This window comes from Mobula hypostoma, chromosome 6 (assembly GCF_963921235.1).
Source record: "Mobula hypostoma chromosome 6, sMobHyp1.1, whole genome shotgun sequence".
NCBI classification, from domain to species: domain Eukaryota; kingdom Metazoa; phylum Chordata; class Chondrichthyes; order Myliobatiformes; family Myliobatidae; genus Mobula; species Mobula hypostoma.
The window spans coordinates 129,126,022-129,142,433 of NC_086102.1; the positions used below are offsets into that span (position 1 = coordinate 129,126,022).

At 41.8% G+C, this 16,412-nt stretch overlaps 1 protein-coding gene across 1 annotated transcript in view; it reads right to left on the reverse strand.

Annotated features, from left to right (window-relative positions):
• Window positions 1-7,836: 7,836 nt before the first annotated feature.
• Window positions 7,837-16,412, reverse strand: part of pttg1ipb (PTTG1 interacting protein b) — a 37,051-nt gene continuing 28,475 nt past the window's right edge. Inside the window, exons 6-8 of the mRNA XM_063051692.1 lie at window positions 14,689-14,754; window positions 10,347-10,393; window positions 7,837-8,709 (exon numbers count right to left, since the gene is read on the reverse strand). Coding sequence (XP_062907762.1) covers window positions 8,663-8,709; window positions 10,347-10,393; window positions 14,689-14,754 — 160 coding nt within the window. The 3' untranslated portion in view covers window positions 7,837-8,662. The remainder of the gene's footprint in view (window positions 8,710-10,346; window positions 10,394-14,688; window positions 14,755-16,412) is intronic.

Genomic DNA, 16,412 nt, shown 5'->3' on the forward strand with positions numbered 1-16,412 from the left:
ACCGCTGTGACTTCTTTCTGTTTGGTCATCCCCCCAACAACATCCAAAGTGCTATACCTGTTTTTGAAGGGGATGGCCATAGGATGCCCTGCACTTACTGTTTAACCCCTTCCACTTCCTGACTGTCATCCAGTTTCCTGTGTCCTGCACCTGTGTGTAATTACCTCTCTACATGTCCTATCACCACCCCACCCCAGCCTCCCAAAAGATCCGATTCCAGCTCCAACTCCTTAACGTGGGGTGTTAGAAGCTAGAGCTGGATGCACTTCTTGCAGGTGTAGCCCTAAGGGACACTGGAAGTCTCTCTGCCTTCTAACAATCTCAAAGCTCAAACTGCTGTGAGTCGCTGCCTTTTCTATTTAATTGATGAACCTGAGTGAACTACACCGTCTCAGTCTTTCGATCTCTCTGATTGAACGCTGCTGATGAAGGGTCCTGGACTAAGACATTGACTGTTGATTTTCCTCTATAGATGCTGTCTGACCCGCTGAGTTCCTCCAGCATTACGTGTGTTAATACTGCCAAAATATACCTCGCCTCAGCTTAGAAGCTGAAACTGTGGATCACTTATTTCCCTTTCCATTAGTAATTTACGCTAATAAAACTATGATCATTGATGCAAAGTGTTCCCACATTGCAAAAAGTCACTTGTCTTGCCCCATTTCCCAAGAGTATGTCAGGTTTTGCCCTCTCTCTGGTAAGGCCTTCAATATAGTGCATGAGGAACTTTTCTGAATACCCTCCAATTTAACCCCTTAGCACTATAGCAGTCTCAGTCTATGTAGGAGCCGTGTATAATGTGCTGCGCATTTATTCTGTATAGTATGGTAACTAGTCTCATTAGTGGGGGCATGGTAAAAACGAAGGGGCTAAGTTCATGCTTATTTTTGTGGCTTGGGGCTGTGGTGGTCATATCTTTGCTGACTGCTGAGATAAAACTCAATAATGCTTAATTGTATGTGTGCTAATTGCTGATAAAGGATTGAAATAGGGAATTAGACTCTAGAGCTTTCATTGGAACTGTGGATGTGTCATGCAAGTGTAACAACTCCGTAGGGTTGCAGGCTGACGGCAATTGTTTTGTTTTAATTTTGGATCAACTTTTTGCCGCTAGTATATATTAACAAAGTTAATATTCCCTACTATGACAAACCTATTATTCTTGCAACTATCTGCAATCTCCCAGCATATTGGTTCCTCTAATTCCTGGTGACTACCTGGGGATTTATAGTACAATCCCAACAATATGTTCATCTCCTTTATGTCTCAGCTCCACCCAAAATGCCTCACTGAATGATCCCACAGTAATTTCCTCTCAGACTACTGCCATAATGTTCTCCCACCTATAGCACCTGTACCCCGGAATATTAACTGACCAATCCTGACCATTTGCCATTTTTGTGTAATAACTATAATGTTCCAGTCCCAATACAGTTATCTAAGTCTTAAGTTCATCCACCTTACCTGACAGGCCTCTTCCATTAAGGTAAATGTAATTCAGTCAGGGTCTTTCCTCGCACTCCGCCATGCTGCTGCATGTCCTGTCTACTGACCTGATTGTCATTGAATTCTATCTCAACCTCCAGCTCCCTGTTAATTTCGCTTCAACCCTCTCTTGTAGCACCAGCAAATCTGCTTGCCAGGATATTGGTTCCTATTCAATTCAGGTGCAACCCACCCTCTTGTACAGGTTACCCCTGTCCCAGAAGAGACCCCAATGGCCTACAAATCTGAATCCCTGCCCCTTGCCTCAAATCTTCAGGCACACATTCACCTGCCATATTCTTAGCCTCACTGGCTTGTGGCACAGAGAGCAATCCAGAGGTTATCCTCGAGCTTCTGCCTTTTAACCCATTTCATGACTCCCTATGTTCACTCCACAGGACCTCATCCCTTTTTCTACCCATGTCATTTGTGACAACATGTGACTTATGGTCTTAACTGTTGGCAAGTTTTCTTTCACTGCAATACTCAGTGTAGGTGTTCTTTGTAACACTGAAGGTGTTCAACACACGTCATAAATCTCAGTGTCTGAACCAAAAACCGCAATAACTTATTCGGGCAAGACCCACCCTCTCAACTGCCTACACTGTTTTGTGCTCTGAATTTCCGCATTGCCGCAAAATCTTTAGTAGTAACCTACATATCTACAACTTGTTATTTAGGGTAAAGCAATGTTGAAACAGTATGAATACAAGAGTCAGTCTTCTCGGTGGATTGTCACCTCGTCGTGGTGGAGAAGCTTGTGTGGTCCTGTGACCCCGAGAGCAATGCCGTCTGGAGGTAGGCTCCTGGTAGGGTCACCCATGGCGGTAAGGTCGAGAGTGAGGTCCCTGACAAAGAACAATCCAGCCAAGACCTCAACAGTGGAACAGGCAGATGAGGTTACTTCGAACTCAACGGCTGTGAAGGCGGACGAAGGCTGCAACAAATCCATCGGCTCCAATCGTTGTGGTTTCCATGCCATTGGAATCAGTTGGTTGATTTGTGAAGTATCGTGTGCTTCTTGCAGTGCAACATCAAGTACACGTTAAACAAATACACGCACAGGCTTCTTCACTCTGTGGGCCACTTCTTCAGAACGAAGGCCATCATCCTCGACCTTGAGGGATAGCCACGACGACGACAACAGTCAGTGGACCAAAACCCTCAAATTTCCTGTTGTGCAATTATAAGCCTTGCCCACCGTCCAACCCAGCATCATCACTTGCATCTGTCTTGCCTGCTTTCCAACCTCTCTGCAACTTAAAACATTCATAGCACACAGAACAGTACAGCACAGGAACAGGCAATTTGGACCACAATGTTGTGCCGCACCAGCTAAAGCACAAATTAAAAACACACAAACTCTAATCCCTCCTACCTACATAATGTCCATATCCCTCCATCTCCCTTACATACATGTGCCTATCCAGTCATCCCTTAAAAGTCTCTGAAGTATTTTCCTCTACCACCATACCAGGCATCGACCACTAAGTAAAAACTTACCCCTCACATCCCCCTTGTACCTACCCCCCTCACTTTCAATGCATGCCCTCTGGTATTAGACATTTCAATCCTGGGAAACACTCTGTCTACTCTCATCTATGCCTCTCATAATCTTATAGATCTCTCCTCAGCCTTATTGACCTGTGTAGCCACTTTCAAGGAAACCTCCTACTATCTAATTTTGCCAGAGCAAAGCATTGATCTGAAACATTAACTATTTTTCTCCTTTGCTCATTTTGCTTGGCCTGCAGAGTATTTCCAGCTGTTTTTTTTTAAACAAAATCAGATTTCTACCATTTGTAGTCTTTAGTCTGCACATCACATTCCCTTTGAGAAAGATACAATAAAGAAACAGGCAGTTTTACACTAATTATAATCACTTTATCCTTCCCACTTTACCATCAACTCAAGCCCCCCTCCCCCAAATTCTACCATTCACCGACACATTAAGGGCAATTTACAGTAGTCAATTAATCGACCAACATGCATTTCCTTGGGAGGTGGGAGGGAACCCAAGCAGTCATAGAAAGAATAGGCGAACACTAGATTGCATTCAAGATCAGGACTGAACCTCATGACTGGAAGTGTGAGGCATCAGCATTACTAGTTATACGTAAACACAAGAGATTCTGCAGATATTGCAAATCCGGTGCACCTCATACAATATGCTGGAGGAACTCAGCAAGGACAGGCAGTATCTATGTAGAGGAATAATTGGCTGATGTTTCAGGGTAAGACCCTTCATCGGGATCTTATGAACCCAAGTTCCTCCAGCATTTTTTGTGTTTAACATAATAATTGCACCATTGTGCTGACCAAATTACTCCTAAATGATGGGGCCCTGTATTCAAAGATTTATCTTATTGTTAAGGTATGCAGGTACACTGATTTTTGTATTCTCCAGTAGCCATGAAATACAGAAAAAACAAGGGAGTTGTTGAAAAAAGATATCAACACCCACCCCACATGCAAAAAAAAGAAACAAAACTTGCAATCCCCAAATTCCTCACACAAAAAAAACCTATCAGATCACCCACACTGAAAATTGGAGTATCAAACCCCAAACCCCCTCCCTTGCACAAAAACTAACAGAACAAAATCAACTTCACTATCACCTGAACAAGATCTTTTCAGAAGATTACACCTGCGCTCGGAAACAGTTGTTCACGAAACTGCCCAAATCATGCTCATACTCTGAATTAACATTTGATTTTTAACTTCAATGAGCCTTGTTGAGAGAGCCTGGATACACAATGTCCAAATGCAGCAACATGATGACTGGGAGGCCCCAGACAAGGCTAGTACTCTCCCCACTGCTCTCATACCAGCGTAGGTAATTTATATACTTTGGCTGCTGCAAATTATGCTTTCACTCACCAACACAAGTAGTTTGGTAGGTTAACTGGCCACAATAAAAATGTCCCTAGTGTGTGTTTGTGTTTAGAATCTGGAAGGAGGTACATAGGGAGTATAGCGCAGGAACAGGCCCTTGCACCAAACAATACACTGAATTAAACCAATTCTGTTCAGCCAGCTGATGATCCCTATCCTTCCCTATTCATGCGTCTAACAAACCACCATCATATCTGTTTCCAACACTCCCCTAACAGCTCACTTCAGGCACCTACCACTGTGTGAAAAAAAAAAGTAAAATCTTTTCCCTCTCACTTTAAATGCATACCCTCAAGTACTTGACGTTGCTACTTTGGGAAAAAGATTCTGACCCGATATATGTCTTTCATAACTTTATAAACTTCTATCAAGTCTCCAAACTCTCATAGCTCATACTAATTGAAGCAACACCCTGGCAACCTCTCTGCACCCATTTCAGAACCTCCATGTCTTTCCTCTAATTGGGCAACCAAAATTGTATGCATACTCCAAGCACAGCCTAACAAAATTTTATATGCCTGTAACAGTCTTCGATGTCCTGATTAATGAAGAAAACATGCCATATACACCATATAGACTTGAGCAGCCACTTTCAGTGAACTATGGACTCAGGCTCCAAGATCCCCTTGTACTTCAACCTCTCACTGCTACGGGCCCAAGTTCCCACTTGCTTCAAAAAGGCAACAAATATACCAGTGCCTAAGAAGAAAAATGTGAGCTGCCTTAATGACTATCGCCCAGTAGCACTCACATCTACAATGATGAAATGCTTTGAGAGGCTGGTAATGATTAGACTGAACTCCTGCCTCAGCAAGGACCTGGACCCATTGCAATTTGCCTGTCTCCACAATAGGTCAACGGCAGATGCAATCTCGATGGCTCTCCACATGGCTTGAGACCACCTGGACAACACAAACACCTACGTCAGGATGCTATTCATCAACTATAGCTCAGCATTTAACACCATCATTCCCACAATCCTGATTGAGAAGCTGCAGAACCTGGGCCTCCATACCTCCCTCTGCAATTGGATCCTTGACTTTCTAACCGGAAGACCACAATCCGTGTGGATCAGTGATAACATATCCTCCTCATTGACGATCAACACTGGTGCACCTCAGGGGTGTGTGCTCTACTCTCTATATACACGACTGTGGATACACCATTCTACCAACAATACAACTATTGTTGGTAGAATCTCAGGTGGCAAGAGGGCATACAGGAGTGAGATATGCCAACTAGTGGAGTGGTGCCACAGCAACAACCTGGCACTCAATGTCAGTAAGATGAAAGAGCTGATTGTGGACTTCAGGAAGGGTAAGACGAGGGAACACATACCAAAAATCATAAAGGGACCAGAAGTGGAGAGAATGAGCAGTTTCAAGTTCCTGGGTGTCAAGATCTCTAATGATCTAACCTGGTCCCAACATATCGATGTAGTTATAACGAAGGCAAGACAGCAGTATACTTCATTAGGAGTTTGAAGAGATTTGGCACGTCAACAAATACACTCAAAAACTTCTATAAGTGTACCATGGAGAGCATTCTGACTGGCTGCATCACTATCTGGTATAGGGAGGGGGCTACTGCACAGGACTCTCAGAAGCTACAGAGGGTGGTAAATCTAGTCAGCTCCATCTTGGGTACTAGCCTACAAAGTACCCAGGTCATCTTCAGGGAGCGATGTCTCAGAAAGGCAGCTTCCATTATTAAGGACCTCCAGGACCCAGGGCATGCTCTTTTCTCACTGTTACCACCAGGTAGGAGATACAGAAGCCTGAAGGCACACACTCAGTGATTCAGGAACAGCTCCTTCCTCTCTGCCATCCGATTCCTAAATGGACTTTGAACTCTTGAACACTACCTCACTTCTTTTTTTAACTATACAGTATTTGTTTTTCTGCACATTTTTTAAACTATTCAATATACATATACTGTAAATTGATTTACTTATCTTTATTTTTTTCTATATTATGTATTGCATTGAACCGCTGCTGTTAAATTAACAAATTTCACATCACATGCCAGTGATAACAGACCTGATTCTGATTAGGGGTTCTGTCATTCACCATATACATTAGACCTTCTAAAGTGTAACAGCCCATACTTGTTTGGATTGTACTATCTCTGTATATGATGTACAAATGTTTGTATATTCTCCTGTATCCTTTGACAGCCCTCTACACTGTCTTCAACTTCACCAACTTTTGTCATCTGCAAACTTACTAACCCCACATTTACATTTTCATCTATCATCTATGTTTGTTTGTTGCTGTTCGTTCATCGTCATTGTCGATGAGGACCTCGACACCATTATGATGGTGTCGAGACTAGCGCGTGATTTGGATTTAAGTGAGGGAGAGTTGCGCAGCGTCAGCCTCACTCTCTCTTCCCAATTCCCATCTGGATCCAGTGGCAAGACAGAGTCTAGACGGCTGGAGATGGGACTAGGTGCAGTGGATGACCAGGACGTCTTCTGTGTCTTGTCCTGCTCTACACGTTCCACGACGCTTGCAGAGACCGCCTTCTTGACCGTTGGACCTTCCATAGGTCTCGTCCGCTCAATCCGCCGGAGTCAGTCTTCACATGCTGGGATAGACAACTCCCTAATACACCGAGGGTTTGAGACCCGTCGGCTACCCTCACCTGGTTTAGCCGGCTTGTCGAAGCCGTTGCCCAGGGTGTGGCCACTGTCACATGCAAACAGCTACGGGGAGCCACAGGTGAGAGCTGAGTGCCAGGTGGGGACCAAAGGTGGACTAACCGCCCTGAAAAGGACGCGACATGTTCCCCCACCAGAGGTGCTACCCCTCCCTGACACCCCATACACCTCCTGTCATCTATATGTCATAAACAATAGAGCTCCCACAACACTGATCACAGTGAAATACCAGTGACCTCCAACCTGAATAACATTTCCACCATGGCCCACTGTCTCTCATGAGCAAGCCAACTCTGAATCCAAACAGCCTAGTCACCCTGGATCTTAACTCTTGGATCAGCCTACCATGAGCAGCACTGTCAAACTCCTTAGTAAAATCCACATGGACACAACTATGTACATTCATCACCTTCTCTTAAAACTCAATCATGTTAGTAAAACATGACCTGCCTGGATAAAGACACGCTAAGTCCATATTGAGGCCATGGCTTTCCAAATACTCATATCTCTAAGAATCCTCTTTAATTGCTTCCTTATAATGATGAGTTTCATTGGCTCATTATATTCTCAATCATCTACTTCACCCTTCTTAAACATGTTGAAAACTACATGGAGAAATAAAGAAATGTAGGATAATGCAGGATTAATGTAAATGGGTGGTTGATGATCAGCAAGGCCCGAGTGGGCTAAGCTGCCTTTCTCCCTGCTGCACAACTCTACAAGTTTCTAACATTGGGTCATACAGATTTTCCCTGCGTGCCACAATAGTTTAATTCAATTCAAAAATTCAACACTCAATGGTTTTGTTCTTTATTTTAATATTTTGGAATACAGTCCAGCAGTTAAAATTTTCTTTGCAGTTTTTTTCACACTCAATAAGCAACGCGAGTGGACTTTGTGCTATTAATATGCAATTGATCAGTCTACAGCGTGCAAGGCAATAGTAAAAGTTACAAACATGACCACAAAGAGCACAAGTGATTTTCTATTAAACTAAAAGGCTTCACTCCCCACTCTGTGCTGCATCCCTTTTCACAAAACCATTTGGGAACGTAGCATTTCCAACTTCTTCACTCTTTGGTTTGCAAGTGTTGGTATAAAAAGGGCTTCATTCAACCCATTATATAAATCAAGTGGAGACAAAATAAAAAAGAAAGTGTCTTTAATCCAGTCTCTGTAACAAAATGGAATAGAGGGAGAAGGCACAAGTTTGGCTCCAAAATTAAGTAGGTATTCTGCTGGAAATCAAAAGAATTTGTTTCTATTTATATTTTGAAATCATTCTAAATAGGCTAAATTGTATTAGTGAAGTCAGAAAACCAGCCACCAGTAGATTGGTCCATCTTCAAAACTCAATTCACTGTTGGTACCAGTAATTACCAGTGCAAAATACCAGTAACAGAATTAAGATTTCTGCTGACAGGATGAAACAAGATCTGGCCCAGAATTTGACAATTTTAAAAAATCTTCCCTTGGTGAATAAAAACTGTAAACTTAGATTGATTACACTTCCTCTAAACTTTCAGGAGAGGTTAGTAAGTACAGAATATAAAAGACACTGCGGTATTGAAACACTTTGTTTGGAATCTTTTGGAATAGATCTGTCTGCACTTTACTGCATTAGTTGTTTTCAAATCTGGTGTAAGAATTTGGTTCATTGAAGAGACCTGAAGGAAACAAAACACAGACGTTAAAATTCACAATTTTACACTTGCATATTTCACGCACCAAGCTTAATTTTTCTTACAAGCAAAAGCATTTGATAAATCAGCTTGAGTAAGAAGGCACTTACAAAAATTGCTCGAAAAAATATATTTTCTCTCCATTAATTGAAATGGATATTTAATTGCAAGTCCATGTTTAAAACAGTAAAGCCTCATGAGGGAATTAGCAGTGCAAAGACAGGCATTTTCTTTTCTGTATGACTACCAATCTATCTAGTCTTCTAAATGAAAGCACGATGTGCCTTAGACCAGGGAGCCCCAACCTCTTTTGCAACGCGGACTAGTTTAATATTGACAATATTCTTGCAGACCGGCCAACCGGGGGTGGGGGGTGTTCAAGTAGGGTTAAACTGACCTGAACATGTCTTTTACAGTTAGGGTTGCCAACTTACTCACTTCCAAAGAAGGGACAAAAGTAGCAGACAAATCCCGGGACACTTTACCCCTGGAAAGACTACCATGACCATGAAGCCTTGCGCAGGCACCTGTGTGCACATGCGTGATGTGCGTATGCGCGTACGTGCCAATTTTTTCCCTACAAATCGGTTTTGCCTTTATCTTCCCAACTACACTGTACATACATTATTTCTACTTTATATAGGCTGTGTATTTATCATATCATTCCTGCTTTTACTATATGTTAGTGTTATTTTTGGTTTTATGTGTTATTTGGTATGATATGGTAGGTTTTTCTGGGTCTGGGAACGCTCAAAAATTTTTCCCAAATAAATTAATGGTAATTGCTTCTTCGCTTTACGCCACTTCGGCACAAAAGGTTTCATAGGAACGCTCTACCTTAGCGGGGCAAATACAGGACAAGGGCTGTCCCGTATGGGACAAACCAATTTATCCCAATATACGGGATGTCCCGGCTAATATGGGAAACCCTATGTTCAAGTTCAACAGTGCGTGACAGGGAATGAGGAAAGGTGCAGCTGACTCATATCGTTTCCTCGTGGCCCGGTAGCACATGCTCTGCGGCCCAGTGGTTGGGGACTGCTGCCTTAGACACCAGGCTGTGTACTTTTTTTTTCCCCCAACAGCACACGGGCTCCTACTTGTATCTGAACCTCCTGCCCTTAGCCCCTTGAAGTAATTTGCATTATCCAGGCCTATGTGCTTTTTTCTCTTTGAAGTACTATTATTTTGTCCAATAGATAATTGTGTGAATTATTCACACCAGCACGCAGGTATATAGAGCAAAACACATGCAACAAGGGACCTTCCAAATCAAAACATTTAGAAGCTTTGAGAATCAACAGAAAACTGAGATGAACTCTGAAAAGAATGGTCAAGCTTTAAAATAAACTATACGTAGAAAATCCATTGCACTATCAGAAATGGAAATGATATCGTTAGATAACACAATGGAGAAGGCTCGATTTTGATAAATGAAGATGGGTGGAGGCCTACATTAACTCTTCCAGATGGTAAAAATAGCTGCAATTTAACTGATCTGCCTTAAAATATGCAACAAGCATGACACTGTAAGTGACAAAAATTAATGGGGAATAACCTAATTCAGGCACAGTTGAAAACTCTCAAAAGGCAAATTAAATTTTCAAAAAGCAGTTCCTCACCATATTTCTTCCTGATCTCATCATGCCGAATTTTCATTTCGCTTTTCCTGCAAGTTAAAAATAAAGTTTGAAATAAGGTCAAGTGGAACTTCTCAAATAATGTACAGCAGTGACATCCCACAACCATACAGGATAGGTTTTATCATTGATTATCACAGTACCAGTCTCACTGACCACACAAAGACCACTGCTAGTGTGGACTACCCAAAATGGTAAAATTCAATATTCATATCATTGTGTTGAAATGTTTCCAAGCAGCAGATAAGAGCTTTTTCTTGTGTTTAGCCTCAATGTAGCAACAGAGAAGGCCAAGGACAGATGGGTTGGTTGGCAGTGGAAAGAAGAGATAAAATTACAAGCAACAAGCAGGAGGAGATGGCCACTGCTGACAGAGGGCGGGTACACACTGGGTGCTCTCCACCACATACTGTAACTGTCCACCTGATTCACCTCCCTTTGTTCTTCCCTCCCATCCCCTCCTCCAGCTTGGTTCCATCTGTAGCACAAGTAATATTTGAGTAATATTGTAAATGTGTTGTTTGATTAAGCATTCTTTGTTTACATAATTCATTATGGGTTAAATGCAAGTAGTATGTGCATACCATATGTCATTACGCCACTACGTCATATGTATGCACCTCACTGAAGTAAAACAAAGTAGGCATGTTATCCCCAACTCTCATGTTTTTCTTTCAATTAGTTTCTGGAGCTACAAAATATAACAGTGGTGACGAGCAAGTTTTAAAATGAACCCAAGACAACTACCTCTTTATTGATGTGCAGTATTTTTTTCACTTCACAAAGGCAGAAAGATGGTCCAGTTTAAAAAGGAAGGGAAGAAAACAGATGATATTCATGGGTTCACAAACAGTGAATACCAGGTGATTATAATAATAAATTTTTAAAAAGGTTGAAATGGCTGGCTACGTCGTCAAGATAGACGTGTTCGATTACACAGCAGCTAACTGGGTGATGTATACTGAGTGAATTGTGCAGTATTTTGAAGCAAATGAAATAGGCAATGAAAAGTGATGCCAGCTTTGCACCGTGTCATCATCATCATCTGGTGCCGTGCCCAGTTTGAGCTCTGACTGCCATGGCTCACACACTCCTGTTTTGGGTCAAGTGGATCAATTCATTGGTATTCATTTCCAGTTCTCTGGCTGCTGTCTCCATCATCATTTGTCTTCCTCTTGCTTTCTTCCCTTCAATCTTTCCCATAATTACTGTGCATTCTAACTCCTCTTTCCTAATCACGTCCAATGAAGTTACGTTGCCTTTTCATGATCTCATACATTATTTCTCTTTGTGTTTGTTCTGTTCATGACATCCTCATTAGATATTAGTTTTGTCCATCATGTTCTTTGCACCCTCCTCAAAAACCACATCTCTGCTGCTTCAATTCGTTTCCTCATGTAATTAGGTATTGTCCAACATTCTGAGCCATATAGCATAACTGGATAAACGAAACATTTCAGTGCTCTGAGGCGGGTTGTCATGCCTAGTTTAGTATACTATGGTCAGTATACTCTTCATTCTCATAAAGGTGTCTTTTGCCATGCATGCCTATTCTTCTTTTGATGTCCATGTTGTACCTGCCATCTGATGTCACCCAGCTTCCTAAGTAGGAAAAGTTCTGTACTTGTTTTAATTCTTCCCCATTTATTCTCAGCCTGCAGATAGGATTCTCCTTCTTTTTGGATATCATCATACATTCCGCCTTTTTGCAATTGATAGACAGACCCATTTTTGCACTTTCTTCAACAACTATATCAATTAAGTTTTGTAGTTCTTCCTCCGTACTTACAATTAACACAGTGTCATCTGCATATCTGAAATTATTGATATTTTCACCGCCAACTTTGATTCCCAAGATGTCTCTTACTTTTGTAATATTGTTTCACTGTACACATTAAATAAATCGGGGAGAAAACACACCCTTGTCTAATGTCTCTCTTGATTTTCGTAAACTGACTCACTTTTCCATCTATTCTTACAGCGGCAGTTTGTTCCCAGCACAGATTTCTGATTAGGCGGAGGTCTTTCGAATCTAGATCTAGAGTTTTCTGTAATATTTCAGATAACTTATTGTGCTTCACTTTATCAAATGCTTTTGCGTAGTCAATAAAACAAATTTTTTTGCACTTGAATAGCTCGTTCTGATAGTATCCTTATCATCAATATCATATTTCTTGTACCTTTGTCTTTCACAAAACCACATTGTTCTTTACCCATTTCAGCTTGTATCTTACTTTTAGCTCTTGTCATCAAAATTCTTAGAAGTATCTTGGTGATATGACTCATTAACCTTATGGTCCTATGTAATTCACATTCTATTGAACAGTGTCACAGGTGGAAATGCATAGTTTGCTTTGAAGTCTAACTGCTCCAACCAAACCAGCTGAAATGAGGTTTGTTGATATTGTGAATGTAATGCAGGAACATTTAGAACTGAAACTATTGTTGAAAGCAGAGTACTTTAGATTTCATAGGTGGAATCAAAACAAAGGAGAGCCAAATTCAGCTTACATGGTTGAATTGAAGAGAAAGTCTGAGCATTGTCAGTTCAGTAACAGGCTTAATGATGCACTGAGAGTTAGCTTCAGGAGATCCAAGTGTGAATGCAAGGGTCAACCCAGGGAACAGCACAGCTGGTGAATTGCTGGTTGTGGAGAGCGATACAAGATCAAATTCAAGACGACAACTAATCACAGAAATGTTGGATTGTCCTGTTTACCCTAGGAAAAGGGAATACCCAAAAAAATTTACAAAAGAGGACACTCCTCTTGCCGTATTCTCACTAATGCAAATTGAAGGTCTCAAATATGGCAGAGATGATCAAAATGGAAACCAGAAAAGTCTACACACTGTCTTAGTTCTACATGGCCACCCAAAATGGCTGGAATGTGAGGACTGAGAGTCGTTGTACCATCTGAGTTCAGAAATGAAGTGTTCGAACAGCTACATGCTAGGTGTGGTGAAAATGAAAATGTCGGCCTGAAGCTTTGTCTGGTGGCTTGGAACAGATCAGCAGATCGAGCAGCTTGCCATGCATTGTCTGGGATGCCAGCAAGTCCAGAAGATGCCAAGAACAGCATCTCTCCATCCCTGGGAATGACCTGCATTGCCCTGGTAGAAGGTTCATGTAGATTTTCCGGACCATTCATGGACACAAACTTCTTGGTAGTAGTGGATGCAGCTATAAAGTGGCCAGAAGTGTTCCCAACAGCCTCCACTGTTGATGTGTTGAGAAGTCTCTTCACAAAGATTCATTAAGATTTATGCAAGAAGTATGTGAATGACATACCTCATTACGCCACCATGTCATATGTGCACGCCTCAGTAAAGCAAAACAAAATAGGCACATTATCCCTGGCTCCCATGTTTTACTTTCAATTAGGTTTTGGAGTTACAAACCATAACACCATTGGTCTTATCAATCCCTCCCCACCTTACTCAACCTATCACCTACAGCCTCTCTCTCATCTGATTCCATCTATTCATCTGATTCCATCTATTCATCATCCCCCTCCATCTGGTTCCCCCATCACCTACCAGACTCTATCCCACCCCTTTCACATTACTATTATCTGGGAATCATTCTTTTTCCCCTCCTTGTCCTGATGCAACGTCTCAACCTTACATTAACCACATTCCAAAAATGTACGATTAGGATTAGTGTGCTTACGGGCAGGCCATGTTGACAGCGGAGACACGACACTTGCAGGCTGCCCAGCACAATCCTCGCTAATTTGATTTGATGGAAGGGACGCACTTCACTGTCGGGTTCGATATTTCAATGTACGCGTGACGAATAAAGCTTATCTTTAGGTAGACTATGATTCTGTAACTCAAACCTTTCCTTTGCTTCCATAAATGCTGCCTGACCCACCATATCCCAGCATCCACTGTCTCTTCCATCTATGTCAAAAACCAGTTTTCCATTTGAGCCAAAGACACTGAAGACTTGCAAAGTCATTTGTTTTAAAAAGAGTAAGCAAGAAAAGCCTTTCTGACCAAGGTAGTAACTAATCTCATGCAGACCATAAATGAGAGTGGGTATAGGGCAGGAGAGTTGTGGGGCTGGTAGTGAAACTTAATTTCAATAGAATTATTACACTCCCGTTTTGGTTAGGCAAGACGCACAACAAAACACAGTCCCTGATCATAGACAGCAGCGAAACAGTGTGGCTTCCCAACATCTTCAAGAACAGATGTCTAAACCAAAATGAACGTTATTCATGAAGACCACCTGGAAGGCAGGGAGTGGCTGGCAAAAACAGGAAAGATGCCCACAGTGTCTGGTGTAGCAACTGAAAAGTTGTCAGTTAGTTTTCCTCACCTTTCTTCTTGCCGCATTCTCCTCTGTTCTCTTTCTCTTTCCAGTTTCTGGTCTGCAGCATCATTCCTGTTGGATCAAACAGATATATGCCTTAAAACTGAAAGCAAACTACTTGATTGAGAGAACAAGTTAAAAGTGCAAGTATTTTTCAATATATTGTACCTATTACATTCTTAATATCTTCTGATGTGCTCCAATGTATAGAATAAATCTCCCAGAGGCAAGTGAGATATCATGGATCCAATTAATTCTCCTTTTGTTATAATGAGACCCAAGGTCACTCAAGAATGAGTCAATGTAAGCAATGCACTCTTCTATTCATAGAGATGCTCACTAGTTTTGTGTAGTGTTGTTAAAGAATTCCTTCCAATGCCTCATCTTCCATACTAAGCCATCAACTCCTTATCAATTTCTTTGGAAAACTTAAAGCCAGAAGATTTTTAGTTCCTTACACAACTGGTTTTCCTCTCCTCACCACCTCAACCCCTTCCCCCTCAACTCCAGCCAATCCTTCCTCTTATCCTAACCCAGCAAGCCCAAAACATGGAGGTTGGTCACCGGTGGTGTGCCTCAGGGATCTGTTTCGGGACCCCTACTCTTTGTGATTTTTATAAATAACCTGGATGAAGAAGTGCAGGGATGGGTTAGTAAGTTTGCTGATGACACAAAGGTAGGAGGTATTGTGGATAGTGTGGAGGGCCGTCAGAGGTTACAGCAGGATATTGATAGGATGCAAAAATGGGCTGAGAAGTGGCAGATGGAGTACAACCCAGATAAGTGTGAGGTGGTTCATTTTGGTAGGTCAAATGTGATGACAGAATATAGTATTAATGGTAAGACTTGGCAGTGTGGAGCATCAGAGGGATCTTGGGGTCCGAGTCCATAGGACACTCAAGGCTGCTGTGCAGGTTGACTCCGTGGTTAAGAAAGCATATGGTACATCGGCCTTCATCAATCTTTGCAGCTATATAGGACCCTGGTCAGATCCCACTTGGAGTACTGTGCTCAGTTCTGGTCGCCTCACTATAGGAAGGATATGGAAACCATAGAAAGGGTGCAGAGGAGATTTACAAGGATTTTGCCTAGATTGGGGCGCATTCCTTATGAAAAAAGGTTGAGTGAACTCCACCTTTTTTCCGTGGAGCGACGGAGGATGAGTGGTGACCTGATAGAGGTGTATAAGATGATAAGAGGCATTGATCGTGGGATAGTCAGAGACGTTTTCCCAGGGCCGAATTGGCTAGCACAAAAGGGCACAGTTTTAAGGTGTTTGGAAGTAGGTACAGAGGAGATATCGGGGTAAGTTTTTTTTTTATTACACAGAGAGTGGTGAGTGCGTGGAATGGGCTGCTGGCGACAGTGGTGGAGGTGGTTATGATAGGGTCTTTTAACTTCCTATAATTGGAGCAATCTAAAGAAGAATCACAAACTTTGGTACAGAAATAGACCATTCAGTTCAATATCCATTCTGCTCTATACAAATCCTTCACATCCTCTAATACATACACACACACACACACACTCACTCTTAATTAGGTGCCAAATGCTTCAGTGATTTGTAATCTTAATCAAATTTTTGTGATAACAAATTCCACATTCAGACTATGCTGGAAAAAGCAGTCATTCCAAACTTTAGAGGCTAGTTTATGGTTCAATTTATGCCTCCTACTCTTAATTGTTTCAGTTTATTTAAACACCCTAATTAGATAAACCTCATCCTCTTT